Source organism: Rhineura floridana, chromosome 2 (assembly GCF_030035675.1).
Source record: "Rhineura floridana isolate rRhiFlo1 chromosome 2, rRhiFlo1.hap2, whole genome shotgun sequence".
NCBI classification, from domain to species: domain Eukaryota; kingdom Metazoa; phylum Chordata; class Lepidosauria; order Squamata; family Rhineuridae; genus Rhineura; species Rhineura floridana.
In genome coordinates this window covers 209,457,030-209,473,300 of record NC_084481.1, presented here as the reverse complement: position 1 = coordinate 209,473,300, position 16,271 = coordinate 209,457,030, and the positions used below count along the sequence as shown (strand labels likewise).

The following is a 16,271-nucleotide window of genomic DNA, read 5'->3' as shown; positions in this document are numbered from 1 at the left end:
AGTATTCCACTGGTGCAGGCACTCAGACGTTCAAAGTACTGTATGTTTCTTAGGTTTTATAAAAGCAGAGCTTTGCTTAACTCAAAATTTCTTCTCCCTTTGATAACCACATCTACACAGGTTCCACCTCCATACTCAAAATGAAACTGGGCCTGGAAGTGTACAACAACCCCACACATACCTTGCTAATTCGATTATCAATGCCAGGATGTCTGTCTTATCGACTACTCTCCTGCTCCCCCCCCACACACACACACACCAGGCATCATGAAAGACCCAGTCCTGGGCTCAGAAAGAAAATAAATATCTGGTCCTCTTCAAAGTATTGATAAGCCTCTTGTTTTAATTGAAATAATAATTATAAATTCTTGTTCTTATCACTAATGGGAGTTAATTATCTTGCATATGCTGCTGTTGCTTCTATGGCTGTAACAGAGTGAGGTTAAAGATAAGTGAAATGCAAATAGGAAAAAAAATACAGAAGGCAGTAACACTTTCCTAAATGTTATTTATTTTTTATTTTTATTTATTTAGTTTAATTTATATACCGCCCTAAGCCCGAAGGCTCTCTGGGCGGTGTACAAAAAGATAAAAACAAGCACAATATATAAATACAATAAATAATAAAAAACAAACAAACAAACAATAAAAGAACCAAACAACATCCAAACTACGGAAATGCTGTTTAAAATACACTTTAAAATGCCTGGGAGTATAAAAAGGTTTTCACCTGGCGCCGAAAAGATAGTAGCGTCGGCGCCAGGTGCACCTCATCAAGGAGACTGTTCCACAGTTCGGGGGCCACTACTGAAAAGGCCCTGGTTCTAGTCATCATCCTCCGAGCCTCTCGATGGGATGGTACTCGGAGGAGGGCCTTAGATGTTGAGCGTAGTGTACGGGTAGGTTCATATTGGGAGAGGCGTTCCACCAGGTATTGCGGTCCCATGCCGTGTAGGGCTTTATAGGTCAAAACCAGCACTTTGAATCTAGCCCGGAAACAAATAGGAAGCCAGTGCAGACGGGCCAGAACAGGTGTTATATGAGCGGACCTTCTGGTCCGCGTCAACAATCTGGCCGCGGCATTCTGGACTAGCTGTAGTTAACAGTCTTCAAGGGCAGCCCCACGTAGAGCGCGTTGCAGTAGTCCAATCTAGAAGTTACCAGAGCATGAACAACTGAAGCGAGGTCGTCACTGTCCAGATAGGGACGTAGCTGGGCTACCAATCGAAGATGGTAAAAAGCATTCCGTGCCACCGAGGCCACCTGGGCCTCAAGAGACAGGGAAGGATCTAAAAGAACTCCCAAGCTACGAACCTGTTCCTTCAAGGGGAGTGTAACCCCATCAAGAACAGGATGAACATCCACCATCTGAGCAGAGAAGGCACTCACCAACAGCGTCTCAGTCTTGTCTGGATTGAGCTTCAGTCTGTTAGCTCCCATCCAGTCCATTATCGCGGTCAGGCAACGGTTTAGCACGTTAACAGCCTCACCTGAGGAGGATGAAAAGGAGAAATAGAGCTGCGTGTCATCAGCGTACTGATGACAACGCAGCCCAAAACTCCTGATGACCGCACCCAGCGGCTTCATGTAGATGTTGAAAAGCATGGGGGACAGTACCAATCCCTGCGGAACTCCACAATGGAGAGTCCAGGGTATCGAGCAATGTTCCCCAAGCACTACCTTCTGGTGGCGACCCACCAAGTAGGAGCAGAGCCACTGCCAAGCAGTACCCCCAACTCCCAACTCTGTGAGTCTTCCCAGAAGGATACCATGGTCGATGGTATCAAAAGCAGCTGAGAGATCAAGGAGAATCAACAGAGTCACACTCCCCCTGTCCCTCTCCCGACAAAGGTCATCGTACAGCGCAACCAAGGCTGTTTCGGTACCAAACCCAGGCCTAAAACCGGATTGAAATGGATCAAGATAATCAGTGTCATCCAAGAGCCCCTGGAGCTGGCCGGCAACCACCCGTTCCAGTACCTTGCCCAAGAACGGAACATTCGCCACAGGTCTATAGTTGTTCAGTTTATCTGGGTCCAAAGAGGATTTCTTCAGGAGTGGTCTCACTACCGCCTCTTTTAGGCAGTCAGGGACCACTCCCTCTCTCAAAGAGGCGTTTATTATCTCCTTGGCCCAGCCGGCGGTTCCGGTCCTGGCAGCTTTCACCAGCCAAGAGGGGCAAGGGTCCAGAACAGATGTGGTCGCCCGCACCAGTCCAAGGATCTTGTCAACATCCTCAAGCTGTACCATACCATACCAACTACAACAAGATTCCTATAAGGCAAAAAACTAAGCATCTCACAACCAGTCAGGATTCCTAACCAAAAACCAAAAATAGGGTAAATGAAGGAATATTTATATAAGCATAACTATCAAATATATTTATTATTTACACAAACTGTAAAGATATTTATAGTGCAATCCTAAATTTATTTATTCAGAAGCAAGTCCCAGTGTATTCAATGGGGCTTACTCAAACAGGGACAGAAATGCAACCTCAAGTGATAAGCAACTTCATTCACACAACCCAAAATTCCGAATCATGCCACTTTACACTGTTTTGCAACTGTTTATACTTGTTTTTATGGTTATTGGATTTTAAATGGCTTTATTTCTTGTTGTGAGCTGCCTTGGTTTCCAACCCTACCTCACAGGGGTGTTGGAAAGACTCCATACACACACGCACACACTGCAGATGTATAAATACATACAGCCCATATAATAGTTTATTGTCAAACCAATTGGTCATTGCAGAAAAATCAGTATTAGTTTTTTAAAAATCAGTATTAGTTTCCTACAGAATAAAAACTGCAATACCTAAGTAAGCCCTGCCTACTTGCTTTAAAATAGGACTGGGGGGGGGAGCAGAAAGAGAACACAAACACAATTCTTTTTTACATTCACTCCAAAGTCCCATTGATTTTCAGCACATTCATAATCATGTCTACTCAAAAGTAATTCCTACTGAATTCAATAGGATTTACTCTGGACATATGGGATTAGCACTGTTTTTACCCCCAAAAGCAACTATTGGGAAGGTTTCCAAAACACTGCCCAGGATCTGACTCCTACACACAACAGGGGGAAAAACTGAAATGTATATACCTACCCAATTTATGAGATTTTCAGATAAACAGGAGGGGAAACCACCATTTTCTGGCCTCACAATGAAGTTTTGCAGACACTGCCACCAAACAAACACTTCACTGATTGGCTGAAATCCTGAACGGGCGGGGTTAAAGCTACGAAGTGCTATACAGTAGTTTAAAAAAAGATTTAACCGGGGGGGGGGGTGCCTGACGTTTGTATATATATCTCGAGAACCGCACCACCTAGAAACTTATTTTTTTTTTTAAATGAAAGCTGAGAATCCGGGCCACCTAAGGGGCTAGCCGGGCGCCAGGTGGCATGCTTAGAATCCAGGTAAAACCCGGCTATCCGGGCAATATGGCAACTCTAATAAGACGACACCCGGCGTATAAGACGACCCCCGACTTTGGAGAAGATTTTCAAGGGTTAAAAAGTCATCTTATACGCCGGAATATACGGTACTTGTGTACAAATATAATTTATAAGTAAAAACAACTCTGCATTGCTTTTATGCTTATTTAAGAAAACACTTGATTTTTAAAAAACACTTATGTGCACTATGTAGATTCCAGAATGTTTGACGGATAGTTATCCCAAACCTGACCAACCCTGTTACCTTTATGTAATTGGAATGGTATTAACTACCCCTCTACCTGATGAGCTCAACTTCAGGCGGCGAAAGCTATATCCTCCTGAGGATACTACAAGATGTTTTGGAATACTGACAGCCGAACCTATACCTCAGGTAAATAAATGTGTGCTTGTGCTCAGTCTAGTCTGGTTTGAGAAGTTCAAAATTTGGAGCAGGTCATTGTATCACATTGATTCATTCTAGTTCACTACTAAAAGTTGTATCAAAAATCCTTGCAGTGCATTATTTATCCTTTCAAATGTAGCATTTCAAAAAGTTCTTGCTACTGAAATCATGTGCCACAATCCAGAGCAGTAGCTCATCTTTTTGTATTTCTGTGGCTTCTTATGTCGCAATGCAATAGCTTTTGCAGTTGATAAAAATAGCTTGGAAACAGATAAGGTTGTTATGTCGAAATGGTTACAAAAAGCTTTGTCTGCTTCTTCCTCACTCTCACACAAATGTGTGTAGTCTTTAAAAACTCCCTCAGAGGAGATAAATGTGTTTAAATATGTTATATATAATGATGGGCTCAGTCAGTATTAATGTTTGGACTCAATCTTGTCAGAGCATGGCACTATTATCCTGTTTCCGTTTCTCTTCCAAAACTTGTGTACCTATATAAAGTGTAAGGGTACTGCAATAGTACCCATGTCATTCTCTTCAGTTGCACCAAATAATATTTTCTTAAAGTTAAAAGAAGGTATGATTATCTTCCCAAAGATTATTATTTGTGGGTTGTTACCTGTGAGTCACAGAAATCTGTTGGTTTGGATCCAGAGATTCCCTTATGCATGTAGAAGAAGTCTTAACACCTCATGCTAGACCATTGTACAAGAAAAGTGAAAATCCAAAATTAACTCTGTGCAAGAGGTGGTAAAGCTTACATAAACTCTTACACAAGTGTTTACAGAATAGTACTAGCTGCTTTTTGCATTTTGTTCCTAGTTCTATGAACTGAACCAATTGTATACCTTTGTACCTGATATTAGCACATTCTTCCCTCTGTTTCTGATCATGGCACGACCGTAAGGACTGGTTGACTGCAAGTATTGCATGTATTTTCATAAACAGAGCTATCTCACTTCTGTATGTGTTCAGCAATAGTTGAACCTTAGCAGCTAACCAGATATACCAACTTAGGTCATTGTTTTATTGGAACAATCTCATATTGACTTTGTTTTTATTTTCTGTACTCAGATTCCTCACTTTCCTGTGTACACCCGCTCGGGAGAAGTGACTATATCTATTGAGCTAAAGAAATCAGGTTTCACTTTATCTTTACAAATGCTTGAGTTGATCACAAGACTTCACCAGTACATTTTCTCTCACATTCTTCGGCTTGAGAAACCTGCACTAGAATTCAGACCCACCGATGCTGATTCAGCCTATTGTGTTCTACCTCTTAATGTTGGTGAGGAAAGTGCTGTTGTAAATATTAATGTTCTTTTACATACAGTGGGTTGGATCCAAAGGTGCCCATCTGAATGCAGAAAGGGTCTTCCTCTCATTGAAGGGGTATAGTGCAAAAAAAGTGAAAATAAATCTAGCTATGTTCTTTCACTTGCATTTATAACCAGAATCTTGAGACCTGCTGTATAACCTTCCTCTTACATCATTGGAGACACTCTTGTGCATATGTTTGTGGAACAATGCTAGTGGCTAACTTTTATTCATGGTTGTCGGAAGGCAGAGCTGGGGTCCCAATCCCGGGGAGCTGGATCCCGGAGAGTTGGGAGAAGAGTATTCGGATGGATGGCAGAGGGAAGGGGGAGGAACTTCCCCCCTTTGGAGCGAAGACGAAACAGAGGAACTGCCAGTGATAAGGTCGCTTAGCAACGGGGAGCCTGAGCCCTCCCTGGACATTCTCACGCCTCCCCCTCTTTCAGGCTCAGAGCAAGAGGGGAAAGAGGGAGGGCTGCTCACAGCCGAAAAGCGGGGAGGCAGTTTACCATCAGCCCCTCCCCTATCCCCCATCCTGGAATCGGAAACTTCAGAAGAGGAGGGGGTGATGCTTCCCCCCTCACCGCGCACACGCAGACAGCTGAAAAGACAGGAGAGAAGGGGGGGAAGGCGGGCTGTACCTGAGGGGCAGTTAAGGAGGAGCGAAAGATTGTGCGCCCGTTTGGCCCGTTCTTAAAGAACAGGTGGGAAGAAGTCCCTTGCTCTGTTAACTTTCTCCCAATGCCGCAGGACCTGTATCCCTGTATTGCTTCATGAGAAAACGCAGTCTTTGTTTGGACATTACCCTAATAAAACACGAATTAACTACAGCCGTTGGTCTGGTTCTGAGTCACATCCTGGGCCTGACAATGGTCCTTTGTATTCAATCAGTGGTTCTGTTTATGTTAGCTTTGTGGTTTAAGAGAAGGGCACTGGTCCTAGTTAGAATGGTATCAGAGGTATATAATACAGCAAGAGTAGCCAACATAGTACACTCTAGATGATGTAGATTACAACCTTCATTATCCCATTTGCTGGGGCTGATGGAGGTTGCAATCCAAAACATTTGGAGGGCACTATGTTGGTTACCCCTGTAATGCAGCAAGACTCCTATAACAACAGCAAATTTATGGAGATGTAAGACTTGTCTACGCTCTGGTAACCTCTAGGTTAGATTACTGCAATGTGTTATACACGGGGCTGCCTTTGAAGACTGTTCAGAAACTGCAACTGATGCAGAGCTCAACAGCCAGATTACTGACCAGGGCAAGGCAGTTGGAACACATGACACCAAATCTGACATGACTGCACTGGCTACCAATTAATTTCTGGGCCAAATGCAAAGTGCTGGTTTTGCCCAATAAAGCCTTATGCAGCTCAGGACCCCAATACATCAAGGACTGCCTCTCCTCACATGAACCAAGCCAGACCTGGTGTTCATCATCTGAGGCCCTTCTCCATGCTCCCTCTGTGTGAAGGATGGTGACATGAGAACGGGCCTTCTCAGTGGTGGCTCTTCACCTGGCGCCATCACCGTCTGTCTTTAGTCAGTTGGGGATAAGTTGGATTTTGTTTATACGTAATTTGAGTATTGTGTGATTATTTTATTTTGTTTTTATATCTGTTTTTGATTTAAGTCACTTTGAGTTTTCAGTTTGGAAAGAAAAGTGACTAATATAATTAATGATAATGATAAGACTTGATAGTTTTTGCTACAACAAATGGCTGATGTTTAAGAATATACGCTAAGAAAAAGATTCTCAGTTTTGACTGCTAAATCAAACAAAATCTTTCTTTCTTTCGAGTTGATGGCTCCAGTACTTTGGACATTGATTTTAAATTTATGGAAGATATTGAAAAATCTGAAGCACGTACAGGCATTCCCAGTACACAGTATACAAAAGAGACACCTTTTATTTTCAAATTAGAAGATTACCAGGATGCCGTTATCATTCCAAGGTGACTATCCTGTGAAATATAAACCTGTGTGTGTGTAATCAATATTTGTCAGTTGCTAATATTTCACAGGTGCAAACATAATTACTGATGCTCAGTCCTAGCTTACAGCAAGTGCTTTCCTGGTTGCTTGAAAAGATTTCATGTCAAAGTAAAAAAGAATTATTCTTCCTAAGCAAGATGTTATAAAACTTGCTTATTCCTAATAATTGTCTAAGGTTCCTATCGGTACCTATTTGGCTTTTGTAGTACAATAGTCAGCTTGCCTACTGGAAAGGAAAAACTGTCTCAAGTGCCATACAAAACCAATGTGTTATTTAAAATCTTTAATGTGACAGCATCCAGATTACTGGAAGCTTTGCTAGTAAAAAAAAAAAAAGGGGTTGTATCACATGTTACTCCTACCCAGAGTTGATTCATTGAAATAAGTCGACTTGCCTTTTGACTTCAATGGGTCTTCTCTGAGCAGGAATAACATTGGGTACAACTCATGGAATACTTCAAGTGTTCAGCAAAAATTGAAAGCAATGAAGATTCTCTGTTAAAGATTATAATGAGATTTAAAACAGGAATAAAAGCTAAAATATGTTTATGTCTACTCATGCTTTTAAAAATATGTGTTTTTTAAATGATACTTGCTTCCAATTCCAACAAACACAGTAGTCCAGATGAAAAGATCTAGGCAGTTGATCTGCACCTCATACTGGTTTGAAAACACCTTCTGCTGCAGTATCACATGGCAGACTCATTTTGAAAGAGAGGACACTTTAAAAATATTTTGAGATACAGAGACAGAGTGTCTGCATTTTTTAAAAAATCCCATTGGGCACAAGGTTCTGGATATGTCTAAAGTAGCTCTTTGTGTCCTGACCAATAATTATAGGATGTTTAACTGGCTATTTTGGTAAATCCAGCCAATGAGCTCAGCATTAATGGAGCTATTTTATATTTTGTTTTGGACTTGCATGTGGCTGCATGCTAGGACTCTAATGTCCAACTTTAGGACGTTTTTGGGAGCTTGTTCAGCAGAACATTTGACATTGCAACCCATATATCTACTCCTGTCTAGGTATCGAAATTTTGATCAGCCTCATCGATTTTATGTTGCTGATGTCTACACAGATCTTACTCCACTGAGCAAATTTCCTTCCCCAGAATATGAAACTTTTGCTGAATATTATAAAACCAAGTATAACCTTGACCTGACCAATCTCAACCAGCCATTGCTGGATGTGGACCACACATCTTCAAGGTAAAGAGGGTTTTGATACCTTACAATCAGTTCTAATTTGTATTGTTCAATACTGCAGCAGTTTATAAATATTATTTTTTTAGTTGTGTGGTTAATTTAAAAGTACATAGCTTAATTTTTTCAAATTAAGTAGTGATTTTAGATGTTGCTCCTCTAACTTTTAAAAAAACAATAGGTACTTATTTTTTTAGAAATAAAGTATCTTTCCCTCTATTTCCAATGTTGAAGCTGCAAGTGTCATTGCTTAAGTAGTCAAAATGAAACTCAAGGTTTGGAATCCCAAGATTTGAAAAAATACAGAATACTTCAGAAAAAGTGGCCACAGAATGCCAGCTGGGGCTGTGGGAGGTAGGTAGGGGGGTTGTGTGCATGAGAGAGAGAGAGAGAGAAAGATGGGAAGGGGAAAAGATGGAATGTCTGGAGTCCTGAACAGCAGCACTCCATTCTGCAACATTTTGTTGCAGGCCCCATTTGTTAACTAGAGTTGACATTGACCTAAAGTGAATTTGGAGGTTCCTGCTCAGGCGAAACATCTGGGGAATTTAAAGGGAAACAAAAATAAATATTTTACTAGTCTTACCTGGATTTAACATCTTTTAATCAAGCATTACTTTGCACTAAATGCAGAGTTGTCATACTGTGTCTACAGAATTGTACTCAAAGAGTGCTTATCAACGGTTCCTTCTCAAACTTGGGGGGAGGTAACGAGTGGAGTACTGCAGGGCTCAGTCCTGGGCCCAGTGTTCTTCAACATTTTTATTAATGACTTGGATAAGTAGGTGCTGCGAATGCTTATTAAATTTGCAAATTACACAAAATTGGGAGGGATACCTAATACCCTGGAAGACAGAAACAAAATTCAAAAGGATCTTGATAAGCTGGAGTGTTGAACTGAAATAATAGAATGAAATTGAACAGGGATAAATGCAAAGTTCTACACCTAGGAAAAAGAAACCACATACATAGTTATAAGATGGGGGATACTTGACTCAGCAATACAACATGCAAGAAGGATCTTGGAATTATTATTGATCACAAGCTGAATATGAGCCAACAGTGTGATGTGGCTGCAAAAAAAGCAAAAGCTGTTTTAGGCTGCATTAACAGATGTATAGTTTCCAAATCACGCAAAGTACTAGTACCCCTCTATCTGGCCGTGGTAGGCCTCATCTTGAGTACCGTGTCCAATTCTGGACACCACACTTTAAGAAGGATGCAGACAAACTTGAGCGGGTTCAGAGGAGGGCAATGAAGATGATTACTGGAATAGAAAGAAAGCCCCATGAGGAGAGACTGAAAGAACTGAGCTTGTTTACCCTCAAGAAGAGAAAACAGGAGAGATATGATAGCACTCTTGAAATACTTTCAAAGGGGTTACACAGAGGAGGGCCAGGATCTCTTCTCGATCATCTCAGAGTGCATGACACTGAATAATGGGCTCAAGTTATGGGAAGCCAGATTTTGATTGAACATCAGGAAAAACTTCTTAACTGTAACAGTAGCAGTACGACAATGGAACTAATTACCTAAGGATGTGTTGGACTAAAGCCATTCAAGGGGCAGCTGGACAGCCAGCTGTTAGGTATGCTTTAAGTTGGATTCCTGCATTGAGCAGGGGCTTGGACCCAATAACCTTATAGGCTCCTTCCAACTCTACTATGATTCTATGTTAAAGAACATTTTCTTTCTAGACTTAATCTTTTGACGCCTCGTCATTTGAATCAGAAGGGAAAAGCTCTTCCATTAAGCAGTGCTGAGAAGAGGAAAGCTAAGTGGGAAAGTCTGCAGAATAAGCAGGTAATGGAGAATTTCCCATTTTATGGTGCTCAGCGCCTCTTAATCTAAAACAGCGGTGGCTAACCATTTTTTGTCTGAGGGCTGTATTTCCTGTTTGTTGGGAGGATGAGCTGGGCTCCTGGGGGGTTGGAAGAAGATTCAGATGGCTGGCAGAGGGAGGAGGGAGGAACTCACCCTCTGTGGAGCGAAGCCGAAACAGAGGACATGCCAGAGATAGGGTCGCCTAGCAACGGGGAGCCTGAGAGCCTTGAAGTTTTAGAATCCCCCCCCCAGACATTCCCAGGCCCTCCCTTCTCCGCAGCTCAGAGCAAGAGGGAGGGCTGATCACAGCAGAAAGGCGGAGAGATGGTTTACCCTCAGCTCTTCCTTTATCACCCATAGTGGAATCGGACACTTAGAAGAGGAGGAGGTGATGCCTCCCCCCTCACCACGCACACGCAGACGGTTGAAAAGACAGGAGAGAAGGGGGGGAAGGCGGGCAGTACCTGAGGGGGAGTTAAGGAGGAGCGAAAGGTTGCGTGCCTGTTTAGCCCCTTCTTAAAGAACAGGCGGGAAGCAGCCCCTTGCTCTGTCAACTTTCTCCCAATGTCGCAGGACCTGTATCCTTGTATTGCTTCATGAGAAAGCGCAGTCTTTGTTTGGACATTACCCTAATAAAACACGAATTAACTACAACCTCTGGTCTGCTTCCTGAGTCACATCCTGGGCCTGACAGCTTGACAGAGCCACCTAAATCACCCTCAACGCTCTCTTCACTTGACCGGGACAAGATGTCAAAGGGAGCAGCGGGGGGGACGAACCCCACTTCTGAGACGGAAGAAGTGAAACTCTTGAGGACTAAGGTAGCTGATTTGCAGACGGATGTCCAAGCCCTGCTAGCAGCAGTCAAGGCGTTGAAGACGGATAATCAAACCTTGAAGGCCACGATAGACCAGATGCAAACAGCCCCTCCAGCTGCCGCAGTAAAGGTTCCCATTGGATTGCCCCCAAAATACGCGGGACAAAGTGATCAGTTGGCAACTTTCGTGGCTCAATGTGAGTTATATCTGGATGTCAGGCACACAGAATTTCCAGACGATGGGGCTAAAGTGGCCTTCGTGATTAGCCTCCTGGAGGGAGAAGCTGCAAAATGGGTGACTCCGTATCTCGTGAGAAAAGATACTGTCTTAAGAAGGTACAGAGGATTTATACAGGAGATGACCGAGATGTTCCAAGACCCGCAAAGGGCTGAAACAGTAGCGCGGCAACTAGGCGCTCTGAAGCAAGCTAAAGGGACTGTTTCCGAGTACACTAACGCTTTTAAAATTCTGTCCCAGGAAACGGGTTACAATGACGCCGCCCTGATGTTTATGTACCGGAGTGGATTAAATGCTGAAATCCTGGATGAGTTGGCCAGGACCTCCCCCCCCGCTTACCTACCAGGGCTCATCCGGCTATGCCTACAGATAGATCACCGGATGGAAGGAAGGCGCATGGAAAGGAAGCAGGAAGTCCCGAGATACTCAGCCTCGGCATCTTGCAGCAAGACCCTTCCCTCTGCAGGAATGGCAGGTAATGCAGCTGAGGGACAGGGAGGGGCTAGGCCAAGACTGTCGGAAGAAGAAAAGGAAAGACGCCGCCGAGAACGTTTATGCTTTTATTGTTCAAAGCCGGGCCACGTGGCCAGGGACTGTGGACTAAAAGGGGGGAAAGCTGAGCCGTCGGGAAACTAGAACACCCAGTCCACGTGCAGGCCGGTGGACTGGGGGCAGCGTTGTATAAAGGCCCCCCAACGATCCAACCTCCCTCAAAGGGGGTGTTGGTCTTGCCTATTCGGATTACAACTTCCAGAGGAGTGGTGTTTAATTCCACTGCCTTAATTGACAGTGGAGCCTCCACAAATTTTATTGATGCAAAGTTAGTCAAGCGTCATGGAATTTCCCGGTGGAAACTGAACGCTCCCCTAGCTGTGGAGACTATCGATGGGAGAGCCCTGAAGTCAGGACGGGTGACACAAGCCACGGAGGAAGTGAAACTTCAAATCCCCTGGCACGAAGAGTTCATTTCGCTATACGTGTCAGATCTCTCGAACTTTGAGGTGATTCTGGGAATGCCCTGGCTAGCAAAACATGAACCCAAAATAAGTTGGAAGGAGGCGGTGGTGTGGTTCACCTCACAGTATTGCCAGGAGAACTGTCAACCTGAAGGAATCAAGAACACCTTAGCGGGGGCAGTGCAAGAGATCGAGCAAGTGACCCTGCCGCCAAAGTATGAAGAATTCAAAGATGTGTTTGATGAAAAGGAGGCAGAGACTTTACCCCCCCACCGCCCTTACGACTGTGCGATTGATCTAGTGCCAGGAGCCAGCATTCCATCAGGGAGAATCTACTCTCTCACAGAGGTTGAGAGGGAGGCCTTGAAGGAATTCCTGGATAAAAACCTGAGGCGAGGATTCATACGCCCCTCACAATCCCCTGCTGGAGCGCCGCTATTGTTTGTTAAAAAGAAGGGGGGAAAACTCAGACCCTGTAACGACTATTGCGCATTGAACCAGATCACCATCCCCAACAGCTACCCGCTGCCCCTGATCTCAGAGTTGTTGGACCGACTGCGCTCTGCAAAAATCTTCACGAAGTTGGATTTGAGAGGAGCGTACAATCTGATCAGGATGAAGCAGGGAGATGAATGGAAAACAGGGTACTTGACCGCTTACGGACAGTATGAATACCTGGTCATGCCGTTCGGGCTTTGTGGAAGGCCAGGAATTTTTCAAAAATTCATGAACGACGTGTTTAGAGACTTGTTGGACACATATGTAATCTGTTACTTAGATGATATCCTGGTGTTCTCAAAGAACCAGGAAGACCACGACCAGCATGTGAAGACGGTGTTGCAGAGACTGAGAGAAAATCACCTGTATGCTAAATTAGAGAAATGTGGATTTGACCTCAAGTCTCTAGACTTCCTTGGATATCGAATCTCAGCGGAAGGCGTGGAGATGGACCCAGGGAAAGTAAGCTGTATATTGGACTGGGGCCAACCTGTCACCAAAAAGGATGTACAACGGTTTTTGGGGTTTGCCAATTATTACAGAAAGTTCATTCCAGGGTTTTCCAAATTGACAGCTCCTCTGACTGACTGCTTAAGGGGAAAGAAGAAGTTTCAATGGACAGAGAACGCCACCCAGGCCTTTGAGGAGCTGAAGAGAAGGTTCGCTTCCGAGCCCATTCTGCACTTTGCTGATCCGACCCGACCTTTCATCGTGGAAGCAGATGCTTCAGATTTTGCTATCGGGGGGGGGTCCTTCTGCAATTAGACCAAGAAGGAAAGGAGCTGCACCCCTGTGCGTACTTCTCTCGGAAGTTAAAGCCTGCAGAGAAGAATTACACAGTTTGGGAGAAGGAGCTGCTGGCCATCAAGGACTCTTTTGAAAACTGGAGACAATACCTAGAGGGGGCCCCTCATCAGATCGAAGTGCGCTCCGACCACAAGAACCTGGAAAGCCTCCAAACTGCCAGAAAGCTGAACCAGAGACAAATAAGATGGTCCCAGTTCTTCACCAGGTTTAACTTCAAGGTCACTTACCAAGCCCAAGCCAAAAACCAGAGAGCTGATGCCTTATCCAGACAGCCACAGTACAAAGAAAGTGAATCCGAGGACCAGCCTCAGTACGTGATCCCGCCAGAGAAATTAATGTTGGGATCATGCCAGTCTTCGTGGGAAGAGGAACTCAAAAAGGCACAACAAGAAGATGCAGACGTACTCAAATATGGGCAGGAGACGGGACAAAGTCAAGACTCAGAAGTAACTTTTCACTGGAGGAATGGACTATTATGGTTCAAAACAGCCAGATATGTGCCAGAAGGAGAATTAAGGCTCAGAATCCTGCGCCAGTGCCATGATTCCATCACAGCGGGACACTTTGGGATTTACAAGTCCATTCAGAACATGGCCAAGGACTTCTGGTGGCCTAAAATGCGTAGGGATATTGAAAGCTATGTAAAGTCCTGCTCTGTCTGTCTGCGGACAAAAACACAAACAGGGAAACCAGCAGGACTGTTACAACCGCTACCTGTCCCACATGAACCCTGGAAGGATCTCTCCATGGATTTTATAACTGATCTGCCCAAATCCCAAGGAATGACAGCCGTTTTAGTCGTGGTAGATCTACTCACCAAAATGGTGCATTTCCTCCCTTGTGCAGGGGCCTTAGAGGCTAAGGAAACGGCCAAGTTATTCATCAAAGAAGTCTACCGACTGCATGGGTTGCCAAACAGTGTAGTCTCAGACCGAGGAACTCAGTTCACAGCCAAATTTTGGAGAGCAATGTGGAGCAGTTGCAGACGGAATTAAAACTCTCCTCCGCCCATCACCCCCAGACAGATGGGCAAACGGAACGCTTGAACGCCGTTTTGGAAAGATATCTAAGAAGTTATGTGTCCTATCAACAGACTGACTGGGTATCTTATTTGCATTTTGCAGAGTTTGCCTACAACAATTCTCTACACTCCAGCACTCAACAAACCCCATTCTTCGCGAATTATGGATTCCATCCTAAAGTCTTTCCAAGCAGCTCAGAAGGAATGCTGGTGCCGGCAGCTGAGGACTTCCTAAAAGAATTGCAAGCGGTGCAACAAACACTGAAACAGCAGTTAAACGAAGCCAAAACAGAGTACAAACGAGTTGCTGACCTGCACAGGAAGGAGGGCCCCCCTCCTTCAACCGGGAGACCAGGTATGGCTGTCCACCCGTTTCCTCCAGATGCCGGGCAAATGTAGAAAATTACAAGACAAAAGGGTGGGTCCTTTCGAAATAGAAACTCAAATTAATCCCGTGGCGTACCGGCTGAAGCTACCTGACACGTTTAAAATACATCCTGTGTTCCATCGATCCCTCTTGACGAAAGCTGCCCCTCCCAGTGAGCTGCGGCCGGAGGAGCCTCCTGGATCCCCACTCCTGATAAATGAGCAGCTTGAGTTTGAAGTTGAGGAAATCTTGGATTCCAGGATCCGACGCCACAAGCTGCAGTATTTGATTCACTGGAAGGGCTATGGGGTGGCTGACATCATGGGAAAATGCAGATGATGTGCATGCTCCAGAGTTAGTAAAACTTTTCCATCAACGTTGTCCTCAACGCCCCAAACCAGACAGGGGGAGGGGGGCACAGCTTGAGAAGGGGGATGGTGTCGGGAGGATGAGCTGGGCTCCTGGGGGATTGGAAGAAGATTCAGATGGCTGGCAGAGGGAGGAGGGAGGAACTCACCCTTTGTGTAGCGAAGCCGAAACAGAGGACATGCCAGAGATAGGGTCGCCTAGCAACGGGGAGCCTGAGAGCCTTGAAGTTTTAGAATCCCCCCCAGACATTCCCAGGCCCTCCCTTCTCCGCAGCTCAGAGCAAGAGGGAGGGCTGATCACAGCAGAAAGGCGGAGAGATGGTTTACCCTCAGCTCTTCCTTTATCACCCATAGTGGAATCGGACACTTCAGAAGAGGAGGAGGTGATGCCTCCCCCCTCACCACGCACACGCAGACGGTTGAAAAGACAGGAGAGAAGGGGGGGAAGGCGGGCAGTACCTGAGGGGGAGTTAAGGAGGAGCGAAAGGTTGCGCGCCCGTTTAGCCCCTTCTTAAAGAACAGGCGGGAAGCAGCCCCTTGCTCTGTCAACTTTCTCCCAATGTCGCAGGACCTGTATCCTTGTATTGCTTCATGAGAAAGCGCAGTCTTTGTTTGGACATTACCCTAATAAAACACGAATTAACTACAACCTCTGGTCTGCTTCCTGAGTCATATCCTGGGCCTGACACTGTTGGAGGTTGAACGCACATACTTGCATACATACACACACATAAAAGACATATAAAGACAGGCAATCCTACTTAGATGAGCTGAGGAGATAAGTTATTGCCCACTCTAAGCTCATCAAATGTTCAATCTGATGATTGTGGGGTGGCGATCAGCAACCCCATCAGGGCACTGGGCTCCACCATTTCCTATTATGTTTTTTTTTAGAAGGGAGTCTGCTGTTGGCAAAATTATTTGGGTCTCGGGAGGAGCATAAAAGCTTGCTTGGGAGTCAGGCCTTCAAAATGAGGGTTGTCACCCCTGCTCTAAAATATCATACTTC

The 16,271-nt window shown here is 44.7% G+C and overlaps 1 protein-coding gene across 3 annotated transcripts in view; it reads left to right on the top strand.

Moving 5' to 3' along the window:
• Window positions 1-16,271, top strand: part of DICER1 (dicer 1, ribonuclease III) — a 98,070-nt gene that overhangs the window by 45,027 nt on the left and 36,772 nt on the right. For 2 of the 3 annotated variants that reach the window (XM_061612059.1, XM_061612058.1), the window contains 5 exons: window positions 3,656-3,835; window positions 4,922-5,135; window positions 6,970-7,123; window positions 8,190-8,372; window positions 10,064-10,169. In XM_061612059.1, the coding sequence (XP_061468043.1) occupies window positions 3,656-3,835; window positions 4,922-5,135; window positions 6,970-7,123; window positions 8,190-8,372; window positions 10,064-10,169 (837 nt within the window). The remainder of the gene's footprint in view (window positions 1-3,655; window positions 3,836-4,921; window positions 5,136-6,969; window positions 7,124-8,189; window positions 8,373-10,063; window positions 10,170-16,271) is intronic. The other variant, XM_061612060.1, reaches the window with a different exon arrangement.